Below are 23,641 nucleotides of genomic sequence, written 5' to 3' on the forward strand. Positions count from 1 at the left end.
AAAAAAAAAAAAAAAAAAAAAAAAACAACTCAGTGGATGGGTTCAACAGCAGAATAAAGATAAAGAGAACAGAGGCCAAAAAAATCTGTGAACTTATAGATAAAACAGTTACCCATAAACAATCAAAATAAATTAGACTGGGGAAAAAATGAACTAAGCCTCAGAGAGGTGTTGAACTACAAAAAGATGTTAAAGGTAGGTCATCTGACTCCCAGAAAGACAGGAAAAAGAGGGGGGCTAGAAAAGTATTTGAAGAAATAATGGCTAAAAACTTTTCAAAGGTGGCAAAAGACAGAATCAAGAATCTGAGCACCAAACAGGATAAACCCAAAGAAATCCACACCAAGATGCATCACAGTCACACAAAAAGACAAAGGAAAAAGCCTTGACAGTAGCCAGAGAGAAATGATGCATGAAGCCATAGGGGAAGAACAATTTGAATGAAAGAAGATTTCGCAGGAGAAACCAAGGAGGTCAGTAGGAAGCAGTGCAACATTTTTTAAGTGCTGAAAGAAAGGAACTATCAATCCAAAATTCTATAACCAGAGAAAATATTCTTCAGGGATGACATTCTCAGATGAAGTAAAATGAAGAGGATTTGTCACTAGCAGACCTGCCCTAAAATAATGACTAAAGGAAGTTCTCAAAACAAAAAAGGAAAAGATAAAAGAAGAAATGTCTTGGAACATTAGGAAGGAAGAAAAAAACATGGCAAAAATATAGATAAATACAATCAAGTTTGCTTCTCCTGTTGAGTTTGCTAGATTCAGTTGATGATAAAATCATAACACCATCTAATGTGGTTCTCAAGGTATGCAAAAGAAATATCCAAGATAATCATATAATTGTAAGGGTAAAGGGAGGTAATGTTTTCCTTTTGCAGAAACAAGGTCTTGCCATGTTGCCTAGGCTGGTCTGAACTCCTGAACTCAAGCAACCTGCCCGTCTCAGTCTCCTAAAGTGCTGGGATTACAGGTGTGAGCCCGTGCCTGGCCCATGTCTAGGTTTCTATACTTCACTGGATCTAATAAAATGACAATAATAGTAGGCAACGATAAATCATGTATGTCTACATGTTTAAAAAGCTATGTCAAAAGATATACTCTAAAGCAATATAGATAAATCAAAATTGGATTCTATAACATGTTCAAGGAACCCACAGAACAGCAGGAAAAGGTCCAAGGAGAAACTGAAGAGGAGGAATGAAGGCATCTGCCCCTCTTCTGCCAGGGTCACTTTAAAACTAGACCCTTTTCACAAGGCGGGGAGCACAGTCATTTCTGCTGTTCTGGGGGTACCTCTCGGGTGGGACAGGGAAGAACCCACCAGTCTTTTCCACAGAGCTTTGTCTTGCATTGGTGAATGTGTGCCCTGGTGCTCATGGAAGGCTTTTCTCAAAGCCCTCAGGCTGACCTGCCAGCACACCGAAAGGGGCTCCTTATCAAGGCGCAGGGTCTCAGCTCACTTTCAGCATGGCGGAGGTCCCTCCTGGGGGAGAACGGTACATTTGCATTCTGTTTACAAAAAGCCAAAAGCTACGCTTTGTGTGCAACCTATCGGCTGAAAAAAAAAAAAAAAAAAAAAAAAAAAAAAAAAAAAAAAAAAAAAAAGGAACTAAGGTAGCTTTGAGAATGATCTGATGCAGCTAGGGCAGGCGGAAGAAAGAAACGCAACAATTTGGAGCAGTGCCCCAAACACTTAAATGAGCTGGGTACAAATCAGTCGGCCTTGGTAAACTCTACCCTATAGAGTAAAAGGGTAAAAAGACAAAAAGACCTATTTTAAAATAGACATTTTCTGACTTAGAAATACTAAGATAAAACAGACACTAAGTTCCAGAGTAGTTGAACCTCCCTTTAATTTTATTAGGGATAGGAGTCCTGAATCTTTCCAGGCAAGAAGGTAGCCCCACAGTCTTGTAGTAAACTGCGTGCTGTACTGTGTTTCTGGCCCCTTAACTTTGTATCTCCTAGAAGAATGTTTCTAAAAACTTTCCATTACAGTTGCTTATAATGTTTATACTTTAAATATCTATCTATATATAGATATATATCTGGGAAGGTATTTCTATATGTCATTCATTATTCCAAATGTAAGGGTATTTGTACATTACCTGTCATTCATTATTTCACATGTAATTTTAATCAGATCAACATAAAACCATCTTAATATAATCAGTAATGGCACTGGTAACTTTAAATATTAAAATCTACAGTAGGGAAAAAGGAGCTTTGATTCATTGTCTCTTTTCAAATTAGCACAATCAACTTGGCACATACCTCCAATCTTTCTGTCCAACCTCTCATGTTCTTTCTGCCTTTTCCCTTGCTTCTCACTCCCCCAACTCATGATATAACAAAGAGAAGGCTGTAGAGGGCAGAGTCAGGGTTGACAAAAAACAAATTCCAATTATTCCTTCTTCCACATATTCAGAAACCTATAGCCTTTTACGAAAACAGTTCTATTTTTTCCCAGGATATCTACTTTTTATGTTTGCCCTGTCTTGAGCCAACTCTAATAGATTTTTCTGTTGAGTTCTGATCTGTACCTGAGATTCTTAAGAGGTATATTTGCAGACAATACCATGAAGATTTCCCAGAATTTTTGGAAACAATCTTCCTTACACCAAAAAGTAAATTGCCCAAGGAAGACTCTCCTCCCACCTAGGACTTCCTAAGAGCAGAACTGGCACTTGTAAAAACTCAGGAAGGTTGCAAAAAATTTGGAAATGGGGTTCCACGGTTTCAATATAATGTTAAATTTGAAAATTAATGCCTCAAGTTAATTGGCTCTTCCTGCCTTGAGCTGATTAGTGAACACTAGAATTCATGCTACAGCTCCCAAGCCATTTGTCTGCAATGCAGGGCTCATGTTCCAAATTCTGCTTATTGCAGTAAAAGATAGTATGCTCACATCATTTTGTGGCCATGGTGCTACAGTGTTTCTACCGGCTTGCACGCTTCTTACAGGTAGGCTGATGTTTATTGTGTTAGTAACATAATGCTGCAACTTTCCACTGGTACACAAAGCTAGTGGTTTTCTAAAGCAGTCCTGGAATTCATTACCATGGAAACAAAAGGTATAAAAGCTGTTTTATCTAAAGGAAAACCTAGAGGAACTCTAAAAAAGATCAAAAGTGTTTTCAAAGTAAAGGTAGAGTCAAATACATTATAGTTTAGGCTAAAGGAGCCTTGGAAAGGAATCTCAAGGCAGGTTAACAGAGGAAGGAGGCGGGCTGTATAGTGATGGGAGAAAGCTCAGCAGCACCACTGGGAGGCTCTGAGGCTGGGACAGGGTCGGGCTGCTGACCAAGTCTACCCCAAAACAGTGGCTGAAAGAACCCAACACTCTCACTCTGCCAAGGTACAGGAGACATGGTTTGAACTCCAGTCTCTCCCCACAGAAGTGGAAATGAGTAGTTTGTTTTTCTGACATTAATAATATCACACACACTCTGGTCCTAATACATCCATCCAACCATTCTAGACTCTAGATTCTAGACATGGAAACGAGAAGTAAATGAAAGAAACTTAATACGAATATGTTCATTTTATCAACTCATCATTTGATCTAGAGCTTGATCCCATGTGTTCAGGAAATGCTGTCACAGGTCCTATTTTAGTTTGGGAAAGGAGTAAGTACAAACCACAAGTATTTATTTCGGCGTTTACAGTGTTTTCCTAACATCCAAATAATTTCACCACATCCTGCCATCAGATTCAAAATAGAATTTTGGATATATTCTTTCTTCCATGGAAAACTTCCTGATTCATAAACTGCTCTGACCATCTGTAATAACACAAACTCTTATCCAGTATCCTCTTCAGAAAACATCTGGAACAATAGGAAGCTCCATCAATGCTGCTAAAGGAATACAATGTTTCTGGAAGCCATGTGATCATTCTGGCAGCAGGGAAGATACATGGGGTCATGGGCAGTCAGACTCCATCCTTGTACTGAGGCCACTGCCCACCATGGATGTGCTGGCCAGCCCATCTGCCATTCCAGCCAGCGATATACTGAGAGTATGAGGCTTACAGAGCTGAAGTCCTCTGCATTAAAAGGCTTAATTTTCCTGCTCAAAGGCAGTCTTTTAGAATGGCAAGGAAAAATTATTTTAACTTAGAATGGGGTTAAACTAACAGCAGGACTGTGTTTAGAGAAAGGAAACCATACAGAAATAATTTGAAAATATACCATCTAAAAGGCAGCAAAAAGCAATGCTTGAAAGCATGAACTTTTGAGTCCATCAGACACTCAGGTTTGAATATCATATGGCCACTTACTTTCCAGGTAACCTCAGATAAGCCTCAGTTCCTCATCTGAACACCATACCTATCTGACAGAATTGTGGTAAGGATCCAATAAGATCAGGCATGTTATGTGTTTAGCATAGTGCCTGGCATATGGGAAGCTGTCAATAAACATTACCTCTTGCACTGTTTCTGTTATAGGGAGCAGGTGATGTTTAGCCTGGAGAACTGAAGGCTCAGGAAGAACAGGGTCTTCAAACACCTGAAGGACTGTCTCGTGAAAAAGACATGCACAAGACAGGAGAATTGAGCAGAAAGATGTTTAAATCAAATCGAAGAACAAAGACAGCATTGAATCACCACCTATCAAGGGTCTTACTTCAATAGATTTTGGTTTGGCTGAGAGGCATAACAGAAAACCTCAAAAATCTCTTCCAATTCTAAGGTTTCATAATTCCAAGCATTTGGAGAATGAGGAAAAATAATCACTTTAAAAAAAAAAAAACTATTTTGTGCCAAGCTTCCTGAAACATCTTTAAAATGTCCAAATATCCATGAATCATACGGTATTATCCATTTTATTTGAAAACCATGGAACTCTACTACTGAACTTCATTCTAAGTTGTTTAAGACAAAGTACAATGCAAAACTATCTACTTTTCTTTCATAAAACCATTTTCTAGATGGCCATAGATTCTTTGGGGGAATTCTTATTATGCAGATATTTTACATCAAAATCTAAACTTGTACCACTTAACTGCAATGAATTATTAATGCTATTAAACATCATAACATCTTTTAAAAATAAGGTGTTAAATATTTATTCATCAATCCTGTACCATTACAATATTTTAGATCAGTGATTTAATATCTGAAAAAAATTATCACATACTATGCATAACACTGATCAGTAGAGGCTGAAATTTTACTGTAACTTCAATCCAAAAATACATTTTTTAATTTTAGTTCTCCATAATTCAGAGAAATAGTTAAGGGTAAATATAAGTCTTAATCAAAATCCCTATTCTCCCAGCATGTGCTAAACCTACCCTGTTTCACATGCAGACCCTTGGCCCCAAACAATCCCAAGAGGATGTTGGCTCAGAGCAGCAAGGAGCCGACAGATGGGGCATTCAGTAAAGGAGTGGTGCCGGGTTTTTTCATTTTGTTAGAGATGAAAGCTGTGGGAAAAATATTCTCCACTTAATCTATTTTATTTTCAGCAAGGTTTTACCTGTAAATATTAATTTATATACCAGCAAAACTCACTAGATGCTTGAGCTACATGAATATAAATGAAATAAAGCTATCCAAACTAAAAAATGAAATTTCCTGTATCTTCCTTTCTCAGGCAGAGGAAAAATATCCAAGAATTTAAAATTTTATACCAGTGGTTTCAAAGACAACAAAAGATCTCATATTGAGCTCTCATTCAAATAGGTGGGGTTACCAGGGTAGAAATTACAAGTTAAAGTGCTGCAGCATAAAGAAGAAAAATAATCATTTATGCCATTTTCATTACAAAACCTATTTCCAAATCATCAAAACTCTTTACACTTGGAATATTGTCAAATCTCCAATTTTTACCTTGCTGAGATCTATGACCACCTTTGGAAACAGAGACAGTGTAGGTATGATTACTCCCTGTGGTTAGGAAAATGGAAAAGAACCATCAGTCCCTCAAGAATGGTGGCTTTTCTTATTGGAATGAAGCAAATAAAATCAATTCATTGGCAATGCATTTAATTTCTCTCTCAGCAATTAATTGTGTATCTACATTGAATAACAGTGTAAACAGTCAAGATACGCATGTGGCAAATGAAAAATAAAGCAAAATGTTTTGTCTTAAGTTACATGGATTCCCAGAGTGCAAAGGATGGGGAAAGGGTCAGGGGAGGGATTCTCCTAGGTTTGAAAATACTTTCCTTAAATTCAACAGCAATTAACCTGTTTAGCTGTTCTACAATGCTGATTAAGAGGGTACAGCATTGTGCCCTCTGGGTGTTCTGTGCCCACTGGTTTGGGTTTCTACTGGGACCCCCAGTTTTGACTCCAACCTTCCTCATTTTTAATCCTTCTAGAGACTCCTAAAATAATAATTTGAAGTTTTGTCATAGCAGAGAGATGCTGTGAGAGGGGGAAAGGTTTCCACGTACTCCCACCCCCACATAGCTGAACATGAGCTGGCATCAGGTAAAAGGTTCACAGGATTCCCAGTCTTGGAAGACTCTTCCTTCTCTCCCGGCCTCAGTTTGCATATTCCTACCTATTCCTCTAAGCCCAGCCCAATCCCACAGTACTGCATGAAGCCTTGTGCTATGGAATGAATGTATATCCCCCACAAGAATTCATGTTGAAATCCTAACCCCTAATGTGATGGTATTTAAAGATAACATCTTTAAGAGGTAATTAACTCATAAGCATGGAGTCCTTGTAAGTGCCCTTATAAGAAGAGACAGGAGAGTGCTTTTCTTGTCTCTCTCAGCACCATGTGAAGATGCAACAAGGAGACAGCATCTGTAAACCAGGGAGAGGGACTTCACCAAGAACCCACCAAGCGAGTACCCTGATCTCAGAATTCCAGCTTCCAGAAATGTGAGGGGGAAAAAAAAAAAAATGTAAGCAACATTGATGGCTTAGGGTCTTCTTTTCTTTCATATTATCCACTACAATATCAAACGCGCTGCATATACCTGTTGGATGCTGCATAGACCTGTTGGTGGGTTGATTGAATATTACCTGCTTACCCGTATTACTAAGTTACAGAAGAACACGTGGGTTAAATGCTAGTGTCTCTTACACTATTCTACTTCTCTTGATGGGGAAAAAAAAAAAAAAGATTTAGCACTTACTGGGTTTAGAAGCTACACCAGGCACTGTTCAACACTGTCTCACAATGCTAGGATAGGACTTGACCACATTAACTCTGCATTGATTTCTTTCCCTGTGAAGTCCTTTTACATTTGAGTAAATTATCCATATTTGATTAAAATGAGAATTTAATAAGACATAATTGATATGTTTGACTGAATTAGTCACATTTTAAACAGGTGGCACAAGATAGGTCACAGGGTGAATCAGAATACAATACATTTAGTTCCACTGTTTTTCTGATTGTCCTAAAATGAATGTGACTTCTAGAACAAGTACTTCTGAAGCCTTTAGTGCTTTCATTTCTGACATTTGTATCAGAGATGATAGGAATTAGTGTCATGTCAGCCATCTCTGGCAGAAAAAAAAAACTTCCCTCAACAAAAGTTAACATTCTTCGTCCGAAGCAGGCCTGTGTTTCTGTCCTTACCACACATGGAAAAGAAAGGGAATTCCAACCCAAAGGACAGCATTGAGGGCTGCCACCCACGCCTGGGGTTATTCAGCTGCTCATGCTCAACCACAACTCCATCATCAAACCCGTAGCCTATGTGAGCCAGAATTGGTGATTTTTTCTTGTTTTGTTTTTTTTTTGTTTGTTTGTTTGTTTGTTTAACAATTGAATCCTAAGGGTATTTTCTTTGGCACTGAAACATAAAACGTAGTGCAACTTTATTTAAAAAAATAGAAAACCAATGTTTCTCTGGGTTTTCTACTTTTTTAATAAAACGGACTCTTACCATCCAACACATGGATTTGGAAGGATAGCAGTACACCACCTTCTTAGCTCATTTGGCTGGAACATAAGCTGATGAAGTCCCAGTCTCAAGTTCAGCCTTCGAGAAAACTAGATAGCCTTGCCCTATGCCGGAGCCAATCTAGACCTGCCATCAGTTCTGTTTCTTTTTTCGTGTGTGTGTGTGCGAGTGAGTGAGAGAGACAGACAGGGTCTCACTCTGTTTCCCAGGCTGGAGTGCAGTGGTATCATCATGGCTCACTGTAGCCTCAACCACCCAGGCCCAAGTAATCCTCCCACCTCAGCCTCCAGAGTAGCTGGAACTACAAGGGAATTTTTGTATTTTTTATAAATACAGGATCTTGTCATGTTGCTCAGGCTGGTCTCAGATGCCCAAGTTGGTCTTGAACTCCTAGGCTCAAGTAATCCATCCACCTCAGCTTCCCACAGTGCTGAGATTACAAGTGTGTGCAACCACACCTGGCCCATCAGTTCTGTTTCTTGACCAATTACACCTTTAATGCTAATCTGCCTTTGTTCACAAAATAGGGCAAGTCAGTATGAATGGCTGAGAAACTGGAGGAGAGGTACCACTCAAAATGAATATCCTCTTAATAGCAGACATAAATATCTTCCTCCTCATTATCATCATCATAACAAACATCGTGGTGCCTCCTACGGACCAGGGATTTTGCTTAGGACTCTGAAATGTATCTTACTTGTCTTCATTAAAAACCTTATGAAAAAAGTACTATTATTAACTGGGGTTTTTTGTTTGTTTTGTTTTTGAGACAATCTCGCTCTGTCACCCAGGCTGGAGTGCAGAGGGGCGATCTCAGCTCACTGCAACCCCTGTCTCCCAAGTTCAAGTGATTCTCCTGCCTCAGCCTCCTGAGTAGCTGGGATTACAAGCGCATGCCACCACGCCCGGCTAATTTTTGTATTTTCATTAGAGACGGGGTTTCATCATGTTTGTCAGGCTTGTCTTGAACTCCTGACCTGGTGATCCATCCGTCTTGGCCTCCCAAAGTGCTGGGATTACAGGTGTGAGCCATCGTGCCTGGCCTGGGTTGCTGTTTTTTTAACAGATAAGGAAGTTTAAGATTTGGAGAGATTAACCGTCTTTCTTAAGGTAACACAGTTAACAAGCATTATGTCAAAATTTGAACTTGGGCAGTCTGACTACACAGCCCAACCTATTTCATATAATTCATACTAATCTATTTTACTCAAGAGCATCAGCACCACTAAATACATTAAAATAATCTATAACTTGAACAGACATCTCTTGATAACAAACATAATATCTATAAGCCACAAATATCTAAGAAATTTACATGAGTATGGCATGGTATTTGTTCTAGAAGTAATATGAGTTCAAACACTCTGAGATGAGATGATAAATCACTCCAAAAACTGATAAATAGAATTGCCACCACATAAAGAAATAGTACAAGCACTAGGCGAAGCTAGAGGTCACTCTCAATCCATGTGAAAGGAAGCAAGAGTAAGACACTACAGCAAGAATAAGTCACCATCCACAAGTCCCAAGGGAGCTCAGTGGCACTGCAGGGGATACAGAGAGAGATCCATGATGTCCCTGAAACTGGGACTGAATTATACACCAAGGAAACCAGTCTCCCTAATCCCAGAGGGAGCCTTGAAGAGTCTTAGAGGGAGACTAATGGCCAACATTGAGAACACATGTTTATTAGCTTGCTGAGCCTAATGAAGTAATACAGCAGAGACTGGCCTCATTCTAGAAACAGATAAAAGTGGCTGTGCACAATGCTATGCGTAGACCCCTACACCTTGCCAGCGTGGTGTTCCTTATGTATTCAAGATACATAAAGATTAGATGTATAGATGCAGGTTGTGAGGACAGTGTTTGGGGATAGAAAAAGTCCCCAATTACAGCTAAAAGAGATGTCTCTTTTGCCAGAAAGTGTGTTATATCAATTAAATGGGTAAATAAGCCCTTTCCCCACTTTGAGGAAACAAAGGCCTCTTGTGACCCTCTATTGATTAAGACTGCTGTGGAATGTTATTTGCAATCGCATTGCATAATGGAAATCAGGAAGTAGCTGTCATGGTTTCTTCTGAAGACAAATTGCTGGTAGCTGAGACATATCATAGCCTCCTTCACCTTTTACTGTTCTCAATTCCCAATTAATACGTATCTTACAATCTAAGTTTCTTAAATCAGTCTGCTCTACTGTCTCAAGTAGTAAAAATGCGTAAAATGGTAATCTGCCTGACCCTACTTTAAGAAATAGTGTTTAAGTGACCACTGCACTGATCATTATTCTGAGCTATGCATTACTTAATAAGGAACACAACTTCCAAAAATGCACACAATTAAAGATAAAGCCACACAACACCTGCTGTGATTATGACCCACATGAACAGAAATCCAACCAGGTGTGTGTCAAAAGCTGCTGTCAGACAGAACATTGTTAGATCTCACTTTTGTTTTGCACACTTTGACTTGCTAAGTCAGCCGGCAAGCAATTTGTATGGAGCAGTGCTTCTCAAAGTGTGATATGCAAAAGAGCAGCATCAGCATCACCTGGGAACCATTAGCAATGGCAATTCTCAGCCCCCACCCTGGGCCTCCCCCGACCCACTGAATCAGAAACTCTGCAAGTGGGCTCAGGAATGCGTGTTTCAACAAGCATTCTGGGTGATTTCTCGCATGCTACAGTGTGATAACCATTGGACTGGGCACAAGACAGACTTCAGATTTCAAGTCTTCCTAGGAAGGCATTACCTTTGGTGGCAAACAGCTTTCAGAAGAGCCCAGGGAGACACCTGTGTTAAAACCACTGCAATCTTCAATTGTGCTGTGAACCTAAAACCGCTATGAAGTGAAGTCTATAAAATATAAAAAACCCGCAGTCTCTAGGGTGCATGGGTAGAAAGAGCACCGTACTTTCCTTATGCAGATGTATTTACATAGACCCTGACTTATTCTAGAAAGGTTTTCAGACAATTTTGTAAACCAAAATATATAACATCCAGTCACAAACCATTCTTACGGAAAGACTTCTCACTACTTTTCAAACAACCTCATTATTTAAAACACCGCAAACATAGGCATTTATCACTAAGTATGCTCTTAAGATGTCTTCAGTATTCACTGCAGGATTTCAGGCCATTTGAGGCTAGGAGAAAGAAAAGAAATTTAATTTAAATTCACCAAGTTTAAAATGTGCTCCGCCCAGGAGTCATGGTGCTCTCTGAACTGTCTGAGCATATGACCACAATGCTGATTCTAAGTTACTGCATGTTTCGAAGAGACATGGCTTGGAATGTCTGTGTCCTGTGACCCTGTCTTACAGCAAGATGCTTTTGGCAATTCACTCATCTGGCCCCTTTGTTGATCCAAGAAAGGGTCCTATACCACCAAAATTCACTCTAGAGCTAATAGTATTCAGATGAGGCTCTAGCATTGTTTCAACTGTTTTTCAAATAACAAATTTGGAGAGCAAAGGAAAGTAACTTGTTTATCAGAGATTTGTAAAATAAAGTATGGTCCATCCATATGATTAAAAACCAAGCAACTATTAAAAAAATAAAGTCTTGCAGTTCTCATTCTTGACCAAACATCAGAATCACCTGGTGATCTTTTAAAACATACCAATGCAGGGCTCTACCCCAACCAATTTAACTGGTCCTGGCTAGGGTTTGGGTATCCAAAATTTTTAAAAGCTATGCTGGCAATGCTAACATACAGCCGGGGTTGAGAATTACTGCAGTACATCTATATTAACCAACATGGAAATTTTTCCCAAATATATTAAGTGAAAAAGAAAGTCATAAGTCACATACCTATTAACAAAATCATGTGTTCCTGTGTTATTAACGGATTTATGCATTTGGAAGTGGACTTTCCTTTTATACTATTTATTGCTTAAACCTTTCAAAATGAGAATGTGTTCATGTGTTTTACTTATTTTCTTTTTGATTGACAATTTATATGTATTTATGGAGCACAATATGATGGTTTATGTTTAAAATATGGGGTGATTACATTGGCTAATTAACAAATCCATCCCCTCACACTTTTTTAGTGTATGGTGAAAACATTTAAGATCTACTCTTTTAACAATTTTGAAATATACAATGCAATTTCTTAATGTTAACAATACGTTTAAATGGAAATTTGTAGGAAAAAGAGAAAGCACATGAAAATAGGAATTCTCAAAATATAATCATGTTTCCTTCTTTCTCCGCTTCTCCCTCTATATTAGTCTGCTTTCACACTGCTATAAAGAACTGCCAGATACTGGGTAATTTATAAAGGAAAGAGGTTTAATTGACTTACAGTTCAGCATGGCTGAGGAGGCCTCAGGAAACTCATAATCACGGCAGAAGGCAAAGGAGAAGCAAGACACCTTCTCCACAAGGTGGCAGGAAACAGAAGTGCCAAGCAAAGTGGGAAGAGCCCCTTATAAAACCATCAGATCTCATGAGAACTCACTCACTATCACGAGAACCACCATCATGGAGAAAACCACCCCCATGATTCAATTACCTCCACCTGGTCTCTCCTTTGACCTGTGGGGATTATAGGGATCACATTTCAAAATGAGATTTGGGTGGGGACACAAAGCCTAAACATATCACCCTCCTTCTTTTCTAAAGGAGTATACAAGAAAAATAAACAAAATTATACTTCTTTCCCATCTATTCAACACATATTTCTAACATTGAGATTGGGATGAAGGAGAGAGTAGAGAGATTCGATGTATTCATTCATTCATTATTTCTCTGACAGGCCCATGCTAGGCACTAGGAATATGGCAACAAACTAGATAGACATGGCTCCTGCCCACATGGTGCTTACAGTCTAGTGAGGGATGCAGACAAGTAGGTAAACAACCACAACACAGTGAGAGAGACACTAAGAAGAAGAAGCACAGGCTGCTTCTTTGTTACTTGTAACAAAGAGACAATCTAGTCAAGGAAAGTGAGAAAAAGATCCCCAAAGTGGAGGTGGACCTTCATCCTGGGGAAAACCCTAGCCATTAAAGAGTTTTAAGAAGGGGAAAGACATTAACAAGTCTCCGTTTTGAAAGATCTCTGTAGGTGGGAGCGTAAGTGCTACTTACCAGTCATCTCTCATCTAAGGAGAGTGAGCTCTTTTCAAAGTTAAATGAAACCTTGCTACAGTACCAAAGAGTTGACTGAAGAAGTTCACCTCCCAATTTTCATTATCTATTTGCCATCAAATGAGATTGAACATGAAATTTACCTCCTACTGAGTTTACTGACTGCACTCATTTATGAGTTCATCTCTAGATGAGCCCGGATATGGCAGATTTACCTTTTCAAAGTTTTGAAGCTAATAAAACACACTGTATGCACTAAAGAACTCAAAAACTGCTTGGCTTTATGGAAGTGGTTGCTACAATTGGTAGAGTGTCTTGGAAGAAAATGTATCTTCATAAACATAGCAGGGTAGGCGAAGACTGCCAGGGAAACAAGATGCTTCTCAGTATTTCATTGACTTCACATGAAGATCAATTTTAGCCATTTACAACCAGCACACTTCCCTATAGGGTGAAATTATCTAGCCCACCCACAAATGGATTTCTATTTAAAAGTCTCATTTGATTGCTTTGGGAAGGATACACTGCAGACTATCTAACCCCTATCCTTTAAGGGTAGAAAATTAACAACCCAGGTAAAATTAACTAGAAAAACAAAAGAGAGAGGAATTATATTTGACAGTGTCCTCTTATGACCCAATGTATCTTTGTGGACATTAATGTGAGTTACCTCCAGCATCAATGTGCTATTTTTAACTTAGAATATTCAGTCTTTGCTCAAAGTAAGACATATGATTAGTGTTTGGAGGAATCGATTTGCTTTAATTTAAAGGAGAGGAGTGGAAATGTTCTAGAAAGGGGAAAAAATTTGAGCTCTTTATAAAACACAAATTTATGGGCTTCTCAAACATTTCCAAAGACCCTCTGCTTTTTAAATTCTTTCCAAACTACACAATCTCTTCTGGGGACCTGGGCCCCTCTTTTCATTGGGTTATCTGCAATACAAAAGCCCCTGAGGTGTCATTTAGACCTCTGTATAGGATGGAGCTGTCCTGGGTCTGCTATTCTGCAGTTACATGTCACATTATCCTAATTGATACTTCTGTTATCTAAAGCCATTAACATGCTATATGAGTGAAGCAATCACCTAGGTCTGCTCTGCCTCATGTTAGCTGATATACGACGTGTGTGTGCACATGTGTATGTGTGTGTGTGTGTTAGGGTACACTAGTGCATCTAAAAAGTTCAGATCATTAAATTCTTGTTCTGTAACTCTCAAATTTGCTTCCACTCCCAACACACCTGAGGGAAATGGGACACTCATCTCAATAAAAAATAGTTCCCAGAGAGGGGCTTGGGAGGCACACATCATTCACTGGATCCTGTCATTCAAAAACCCTCCCAGGTAGTTTTAATAATGCAGCCCATACCCCTTGTGGGTGAGGCAACAGCAGTATGAACCCCACCATACACTGAGGGTTGAATATCACTAATCTAGTAAAGCATTCAGTATCCTATGGACCTATGCCACATGGCATCTTCTGTTCCCAGGTTGTGTCCAGCTCCAGGCCCTTATTCAACCCTCTTCTGAAGTTAAAGAGGCTCATTTTGTTCCTTTGCTTCTAAGCTTGGATAAGAAGAGAAACAAAGATAGGATGATACCACTTCCCTCTAGATCAGATAAGCAGAGCCACCTGTATTCCAGCAGAGGCGGTGGCTATCCACTAAGTGCAGTCTCTGCTGGGGCTAAATGAACCTCCCCAGCTGATGCCGGCATCTCCTTTACAAAGACAAATCCCATTTCATTCCACAATTAGTGATCCTGAAGGAAATAAAATCCTCCTCTTACTTAAACATAGGCACACTAACATGCAGATAGCTGACAACACATAGATCTCTTGCATCAGGTTTTGATTAGGAGAACACTTGGGAATAGAAGGACTGGAAAGGTTGACACAGGAGGAGCAAGACTGAAGAAAGTGGTAAGTGGGGCTGCGTGGGAGACATTGTCTCCTTCACATTTTAGTCCAGGAAGATGCTGCAGATAAAATACATGGCCTTCCCAAAGTTGTCCAAAAAAAGAAAACAGATATTTAGGGATCACTTCCAAATATGGCCCAAATATTTTCCATAAAATTTTTAAACACATCACAACCATATTCTTAAAACCCCAATTTATGTTTATTGTTGAGCAGGACAGTGAGTAAGTTTATGAATTAAGACCCCGTTTGTATTCCTTATGATCAAGGTTCATTGCATGTCTTCAGTGGAGATGCTCTACCTTCTTCAACTCCATTATCTGGGAATAACTAGCAATACATTAATTTTTAGATTATTTATGGGCATATTTTTAGATTCTGTGGGTCTTTTGCTACCCTGAAAAGGCCTAAGCTTGAGAAAACTGTCATAAAACTTATTTTTACTCAAGTCATAGCCTTTGGAAAATTAGTATTTAAGAAAAGTATTATTTTTCAAAAAGGAGCTATATGCCAATCTCCAATGCATTAACTGCTAATCATTCCTCTGATAACTATTGTAATATTTCATGTCTGTACTAGCATATATGTATAAACAGAAGTCATCCATACATAGAGTGGACAATTTTCTGTGCCAATGTTTTATAATTAATATTACAAATGGAGTGCTAGCTGAAAGTCACATAAAAATCAAAGTAAAGTAGCATAAGTTGCTATTATCTAATTCACATTCTTATGGTTTCAGAATCACCTGTAAGATGGGCTAGGCACCTACATCCTCTCACTGATGGACTTTTGAATTACAGACAAGTTTCAAGTCCAATAACTTGGTTAATAACTAGATTTGCTTCTGTAGGTTAAACGCTCGCTCACTCTGGGCCAGTGAACTGATCATGTTAGTCATGACGATTACCATAACAGCGCCCCCTCCTGGTGATAAGTGACCCACTCCCTGCACTTCAGTTAAGGGCGTCAAGAGCTGCCCTTTCATGTGTTGGTCCGTGTCTCAAGAGATGGCCTGGGGCATTGGACTCTGTCCAGAGGGTCAGTAGTAACCCTCTCACCCAGTCAGATGGGGTCCCTCCAGGATTACACAAGAAATTAAGAGAACGGCCGGGCGCGGTGGCTCAAGCCTGTAATCCCAGCACTTTGGGAGGCCGAGGCGGGCGGATCACGAGGTCAGGAGATCGAGACCATCCTGGCTAACACGTGAAACCCCGTCTCTACTAAAAAAATACAAAAAACTAGCCGCGCGAGGTGGCGGGCGCCTGTAGTCCCAGCTACTCGGGAGGCTGAGGCAGGAGAATGGCGTAAACCCAGGAGGCGGAGTTTGCAGTGAGCTGAGATCTGGCCACTGCACTCCAGCCTGGGTGACAGAGCGAGACTCCTTCTCAAAAAAAAAAAAAGAAATTAAGAGAACTGACCAGTCAGTGAGGAAAGAATAGAGAATAGAGAAGCCAGATGCCCGCTGCATAAAAACAAAACCCCCTCTTGCCTTCAAGTGGCCTGGAGTTTCCTTCAATAGCCCAAAATACCAAAGGACATGACCAGGTCCTGATGGAAGCCTTCCTGCATTTTCTCATTAAATATACCCAACAATCTAACAATCTTATTACTCCCATTTTGCAGATAAGCTGATTCTATGGCCAAAAAAAAAACAATGCAAACAAGCTTGGAAAACTTCATATGAACACTTTATCTCCTCCACCACACTCCTCAAATGCTTGCCCACTTTTGTCTGGGCACTAGGCTACAGGAAACAGCCAGGATTCACAGGAGTTACAGTGGTATTGGCAGGAACCCGAACTGGTTTATAAGGGGAGGGAAACCAAAAGGAGTAGATTCTTAGGAATCTTTTCTTCTCCTCTAAAAGTGATGTTTTTGAACCATAGCTGCTAAGTTAAACATAGAAAAGAGATGCCTTGGAGCAGGTGAGGAGGGAGTTCAAATCAGAGAGAAGAGTTATAGAAATGTCTGAGCTGGACACCACCCCAGAGCAGAAAATGCCACATGGCACAGAACTGGAGTAGCTGGGAGGAATCCTAGATCCCAAGATGTGGGAGGAAACCTGGAGAATTCTGGTTCCACATCTTGCCTCTAAGCAAGGAGTCCCTCTAAGAGAAATGGTAAACAACTGCCTAGTTTCCCTTGAAGGTTTCCAGAAATGGAGAACTAGAGCAACTCTGGCTATATGTCTTAATTGTGTCCTTCTCACTGTCAAGAGGTGCTTCTTAATGTCCTGCTCAAAAGTCTCCAGCACACCCTGAAGCCTGTTTGTGCCTCTTCAGTACTCCTTAGACACAGAGAGCTTCTGCTTAGCATCCTCCTTATTTGAGAAAATTTCATCTATCTGAAAATAGCCATTAAGTTGACTCACAGCATTTTCTCTTCTGAACTAGGGAAATCCATACAGAGGCTGCACAGCCACTCAAGGGGATGTTACAAAGAGGATTCCAGTGCCATGAGTGGGCCAGACTAGATGTGCCTCCAAGATATCTGCCAAGCCAGAAATCCTTTGATTCAATTCCTTTCATCGTTTGTGTGACATTTCCCATCACTTTGCTCACATTTGTCACAATACCTGTCATCTGCCCAATTTCTCCATATTCTTTTAATATTTCTAAATTTAATGTGCATAGGAATTTTTTTTTTTTTTTTTTTTTTTGAGACGGCATCTTGCTTTGTCACCCAGGCTGGAGTGGAGTGGCACGATCTCAGCTCACTGCAACCTCTACCTCCCAGGTTCAAGCGATTCTCCGCCCTCAGCCTCCCAAGTAGCTGGGACTACAGGCATGTGCCACCACGCCCGGCTAATTTTTTGTATTTTTTTAGTAGAGACAGGGTTTCGCCATGTTAGCCAGGATGGTCTCAATCTCCTGACCTCATGATCTGCCCATCTTGGCCTCCCAAAGTGCTGGGATTACAGGCATGAGTCACTGCACCCAGCCAGGAACCATTTTTCACAATATAAAACAAAGGCTCATTAATTCAGATTAAGTTGAAAAATTCATGTCCCACTGAGTAAGAAACCAGAGTGAAAGTATTTTCAATTAAACAAATTATGTCTATTACAAAAGACTACATATTGGTTATTAATAAATAAAATGAGAAAGTTAATGAAAATGGTGAGTTAACAATAACTTTATTTTACGGCACTTTATACTTTTCAAAGTATTTTACATATATTATTCCATATTTCCAATTTTATTCAATATATAAATGCAACATATGGGTAATAGATCACCAAACCTAAATCAAAAAGTCGAATTTATCCTGCTAAATTTGAACTTTCAATGCAATAAGAATTATATATAATTATTCCAAGTCTGTATCAGAGCAGTCTGAATTAATGAGGTTCTGTTCTATTGTAGTTATAATAAGCCTGACAATTTTATGGCCATCTCATCTCCCAGTGTCACTCCCATCTACACATTAGTAATAAATACTGTTTCTTCATGAACAAACTTTTGTCATAACAGAGCATCCCACCTTAAAGAAGTTTCACCCAGTAAATTAAATAGCTCAAATACCACAGAAATGTTTTCCATGATAAATGTGCTAAGAGTTCATTATTCTCTTTTAAAATGCTTTGATTTAAAATGAGCCTAATAAGGAGGTTATCCCAAGATGACAAAGACCCAATATACCACAGAACTTTTCACCTTTCTCTTTGTTCAGGAAAAAAAAAAAAAAAAACAGAGTCAAAATTAATCCAGTTAATTGTAAATAATGGAACTAAACCAATACATGTAGAATGCCCCATACAAAATGCCCCATTTGAGGAACCTGGTGACACAGAAAGGGTCTATGAGCACCTTCACCATCTTCAATGTCTTCTTAAACCTGCAGTTGGAGACATAGCATTTCATTGTCCTTTCACAATGGTCAGAAAGACAATGCCTTTACCTACCTTAAAAAGTCTTAAAATGTTAGCAACCATGATGGACACGGAGCTTGCTGCAGCACCTATGACACCAGAAATCTTGTCAGGCTTGGTGAAAATGGGTGGATCTCCATTAGCACACTTCACATCCGAAGCGTCTTTCTCTATTAATGCCTGCACGAATGTTAGAGACTGCTCCAAAGCATAGGTGTCCCTAGAGCACGTGTCGAGGATGCGGACACCCAGAGTGATGTTGGAAAGGAGATCAGGGTCCTTGTTAATCTGGTCAATTGCATAAAGCATGGCCTCCAGTCTGTGAATCCCCTTTTCCTTCTTCAGTTCCCCACAAGGCACCCCTCTCTCTCCCTTTGCATGGACAGGGAAGAGACCCCCCAAAATAATGTCCCCATCCACCCGTATGGAATGGGCATACTCTTGGCTGTGAGTTCTTTGCATCATTGTGAGGATCCAGTAGAACTTGGCGGTCAAGAGGAAGAAACAAGGGCAAGAGGCTGATCGCTTTCCCTCGCATACCATTTTCTCCACAGGTGGTATTGCAATCCAAGACCCAAAGTTTATTCTTGCCACAGAAGAAGGGGGACCACCTGAGGCTGTACCTTCTGGAGGCTACCATCAGGGCCCATGGGGAAAAGGCTCTGTGGGCATCAGCAAGTTTTCTTGATTTGAATGTCACAGTGAGTTTCCATCAGACCCCTAAGGTTCAATTTTATTTCCTTATACGATCAACTTGCCTGGAATGGTGCAAAAATTAGAACATCTGAGGTTCTGATGTTGGGATGAGGTCAACAATTCATGTCCTTGAAATCAGCCTTGTAGCAGAATTACTCCTGGGAAGAGGGGAAAAAAGGGGGTTCAGTTCAGTGGGTCTACATGTTTCACATTCTGCAGCCCTGTTTATGCCAGCCTCTTAAAAAAAATCCCTATTCAGTAAGAAACTAATTCTTTTTGTCCCCCGTGATTCTGAACACCTGGCTGCACTGCATCTAAATAGGGAGATTGATGACACTTTTGGAGCAAGGGAAACAGAACAGTATTAGGAACTAGGTTGATTCTCCCAAGCCAGAAAGCATTTTTATTTATCATTTTATTTCAATAAACCTTATTTCCATGAAGGTAAAAATCCTGCAACTGATGGCACCATTTCTTTTCAAATCTGTTTTTTTTTTTGTGGGGGGGGGTTGTTTGTTTGTTTTGTTTTTTTGTTTTTGCAGCTATCTGAATTTAGCATTCTAATTTTGTCAACAAAATCATAATAAAATATTATTTTCTGCGATGTATTCAACAAGCCAGTCATCTGTTAATGCCTTTTATTTTTATTGCCTCAAATTACCCAGTAGGAAAAAAGTGATTATTCAATTACAAAAAGTGAGAGAAAGAAATCCACCCAAAGAGCTAAAAAATGTGTAAGTTTTGTAGCTTGTGAAAAAAATTAACATAGAAAGTCAGCTATTTCGTATAAATTGTCTTATTCTTCTCTGGTAAGAAAACAAAGACTTGAAAATGAAACACACAGGGAAGGTGACATGTGAAGATATTCCTATTACCATTGTCAGGGTTTCCAGTTAATTTGTCGGGGTGGGAGCAATGTGTATATTAACAGTTCTGAGGGAAACATGCCTTGATCCCAGAATCACTAGGAGCAAATCAGAGTTGGTGATCAAATGAAGAGCTGCTTAATTCTGTCTGACTCGGTGGGGAAAACAGTTATTTCATCGAGACTAGAAATAACTTGGAATGAAAGTGTCTATAGGCAAATCTACAAAGTTTTTTCCTACGGCCTTCACTCTTAATTCCATAAGACTTTTTTCAAATGACTTTCGAAGAGATGTGATTGAAAATGAGAACTGACTTAACACAGGGAATCTGAGAGTTGTAATGCACAGCTAATTAAGAGAATAAACAGCACCAATTTACTTTGGCAGGATGGTTAATCTAATGCTCATTTCTAACCTATTTATGTATGGGTTTGAAACCTGAAATTTGGACAGTTCTCCTGTACCCTAGCCAACCAACATCTGCTTGTATTTTCCATTCACTTGTTCAAGTTCCAGTTCATAAAATTTTCTTTTTATCTTTCTTGTCTCAAAAGGAAAGATGGTGCTTCCCTGGGGGATATGTGAACATATGCCCAAACGTCTTCGAAGAAAGCTGCACTTTTTGCACTTTCAGATTAGAAAAGAGGGCTCATAGCAGCCCACTGCCCCATATTTCTGAGCAAACACCTGGTAGCCTAGCCAGCCAATGGCCCACTCGGCTGAGATAGTTCTGTGCAGCCTAAGATAAGTATTCACTGCCTCCCGGCACATATTAAGCCTTAGATTTCCTACGTGCTGCCCCCAAAATACTTCATCCTTTCTGATTTTTCTCACCACTTAACTGTTAGTCCCTCACACTCGATTCTCCTAGCAGCTGCTTTTCCCTCAGAAAATCTGTAATTCAATAACAGCCTGACCTCGGGCATTCCACAAAAGGAAACACTCAGAAAGTCAACCTGACTTTCTAGATGAAACCATTTAAGTGATAGGCCATAAATTACACTGGCCACCCATTGAGAGAAATAAGATTGTGTTTTACAGTTTCACAAAGAAAACCAGTCACATGATAGTAAAACCTCATTAACTCCGATCACTAGTTGAGAATTTGAGACCAATTCCACGTGGCTGGGCTGACCCTTGTTCTGACAGTACAGACTAAATGAATAAATAAGGTGAAAAAGAAATGTCTAGGGGGAGTGGATGGGTCTTGATTTTCTCCAAAGGCCCGCCTTTCCTCTTTACACCAAGCCGTCCCCCAAGTACTTAAAACACTTTTGAGAATAAATGGCTTTCAATTATAGACGAACATACAAACAGCCCATCTGTTCATCACAATGCATCCTTACCTATCCATGTGGCATTAACCTAGTTCCAGTTGCTGTACAGTCCAGAAAGTAATAAAATTGAGTCGCTTTTAAAATTATTGGTGATTGCAATATTGTTTACTCTCTTTGGTATCTCATAGCTTTATTTGGAGCTTTGGAGCTTTAATTTTTAAAAAAAAAAGGTTGGGGGATGAATAGCAGTGAGGCAGGAATCAGTTTTGTTTAGTGGTTGAATGCACTGAAATGGTAAACGAGAGGTTCAGTTTTGGTTTCATTTCAGTTTCATTTATTGAACAGCTCACTTGAATTTTTGCTGGAGTTTCCATCTCTGGGTCATAGAATTAATTGCATGTAACCTCTCTGAAGCTTGTTTTTCTTGTCTTTAAAGGGGCGATAGAATCTGCCACACAGCGCACATGGAAAGCATAGTATCTGGCTCAGTAAACAGGAGTTATTGTTGCTAACTTAGTCTGTAATTCATTTTCTACTAGAGCAGAGCACCTCTTTCTGTATTTGCCCAGTTGGTGAGCTTTTACTGAATTTCGTTTGTCACTTTAAAAAATAAAATCAGAGCTACTTATAAAATATTTAAATCTTGCAGTTATTTTAAAATCTGATACACTGTCATAAAAATCAGACTCCACTGCCAGAAGGTTTAGTTTCCCCTTTTAAGAAACCTAAGGAAAAATGTGTTTGAAAGTTTGTGAGAAACTACATCAGTTAGATTTCATTGTACAATCTTAAATTACTTATCTTGCTCTTGTACAATTCTTGTGAGCTTTAGTCCAAACTCATCCTAGTTTGAGTCTATGAGTTTTAAAGAAATCACAATCTTTCAGAGCTATAGATTCTAATACCTCTATTTTATGTTTTGTGTTTGATTTAAAGTATAAACAGCTCCTCTCTCAAACTGACCTGCCTCTGATATGTGGCAGAAGCCTGGCCCGTGCTGGACTGTTTCAAGGAGGTGTGAGGTCTAGACTCCCAAAACCAATCTCAGAGGGGAACAAATCCTCTCAGCACTGTCTGGGCCCACAGGGAGGGGCCGTGCAACCCTTTGGGGAGGCTTAACTATGAACCCTCATAGCCCTTCCTGTGCACTCCCCCGCCTGCCCACCCTTACTTACAGGGCACATCATACATCATTGGGCCCTCCATGGGCAGTCCCCTGGCCTAAGGCTCCTGGGAGCAGGCACCCTGGCTGGACCCTAAGCCTGTGGCCCCCAAAATGTGCTCTGTTTCCTAAAAGGCCAGAAGGACAGCTCCTCACTGGCCAGAGCCCAGAATTCTGCTTTATTTTCTACACACCTTCTCTGTACCAGTGTCAAGTACCTAACACAGTATCTCCACAAATTTTCATACCCCAGGCTCTTGTACAAATGAGAAAAGAAGGCTCAGAGGGATTGAATATGGCCCCAGCCCCTGAGCTGGTGAGCTGATGAGTGGCAGTGCCACCAAAGTCATCTGTCCCAAAAGGTGGGTCTGTCATTGGAGAAAGCCCCCAGTGCTACAGGGACTCGCTGTGGCAGCACGAGAGAAGGGAACGGCCCTGCCCCTCCACTGCAATCTTTCAGAAAGGTGCACATCTTTGATGCTTAGCTCTGGAAGAACAATAATGTACTAATTAGGAAGGGACAATCTGGGGGCATTTCCAGGGAGGTGATTTCTGAATCTCTCAAAGGGCTGAGAAGATCCAATGCAGTTTGTCCAAACACTTCTGCTCCAAATGAGGTCTCCTGGTCACGTTGATGTCAATGAGAACACACCCACCAATGCATGCAGGGCCTCTCTGGGTCTGCCATCACGTCTTCCTTGGCCATTTAGCAGGTACGATTAGAATATGATAGTGTAAAATCCTCGCTGAGGAATACCATTATCCAAGAATTGTAATTTTTTTTCTCATAAAAAGGCCAAAGCAGCATTCGTAGGCTGCATTCCATCATTCCATTCAGCTCTTTTTTTTTTTTTTTTTTTTTTTTTTTTTTTT

General features: G+C 39.9%; 1 protein-coding gene and 1 long non-coding RNA gene across 4 annotated transcripts in view; one reads left to right on the forward strand and one right to left on the reverse strand.

Moving 5' to 3' along the window:
• LOC108530775 (uncharacterized) overlaps positions 1-5,994 on the forward strand; it is a 15,102-nt gene extending 9,108 nt beyond the window's left edge. The window contains exon 3 of the long non-coding RNA XR_001885955.1: positions 4,455-5,994. This is a non-coding gene — a long non-coding RNA (uncharacterized LOC108530775). The remainder of the gene's footprint in view (positions 1-4,454) is intronic.
• GRM8 (glutamate metabotropic receptor 8) overlaps positions 1-23,641 on the reverse strand; it is an 863,233-nt gene that overhangs the window by 833,603 nt on the left and 5,989 nt on the right. For all 3 annotated transcript variants that reach the window (XM_017873818.1, XM_017873820.1, XM_017873819.1), the window contains exon 2: positions 18,801-19,621. In XM_017873818.1, the coding sequence (XP_017729307.1) occupies positions 18,801-19,310 (510 nt within the window). In that variant the 5' untranslated portion in view covers positions 19,311-19,621. The remainder of the gene's footprint in view (positions 1-18,800; positions 19,622-23,641) is intronic.

Source organism: Rhinopithecus bieti, unplaced genomic scaffold (genome assembly GCF_001698545.2).
Source record: "Rhinopithecus bieti isolate Rb0 unplaced genomic scaffold, ASM169854v2 scaffold_7683, whole genome shotgun sequence".
In the NCBI taxonomy this organism is placed as follows: Eukaryota; Metazoa; Chordata; class Mammalia; order Primates; family Cercopithecidae; genus Rhinopithecus; species Rhinopithecus bieti.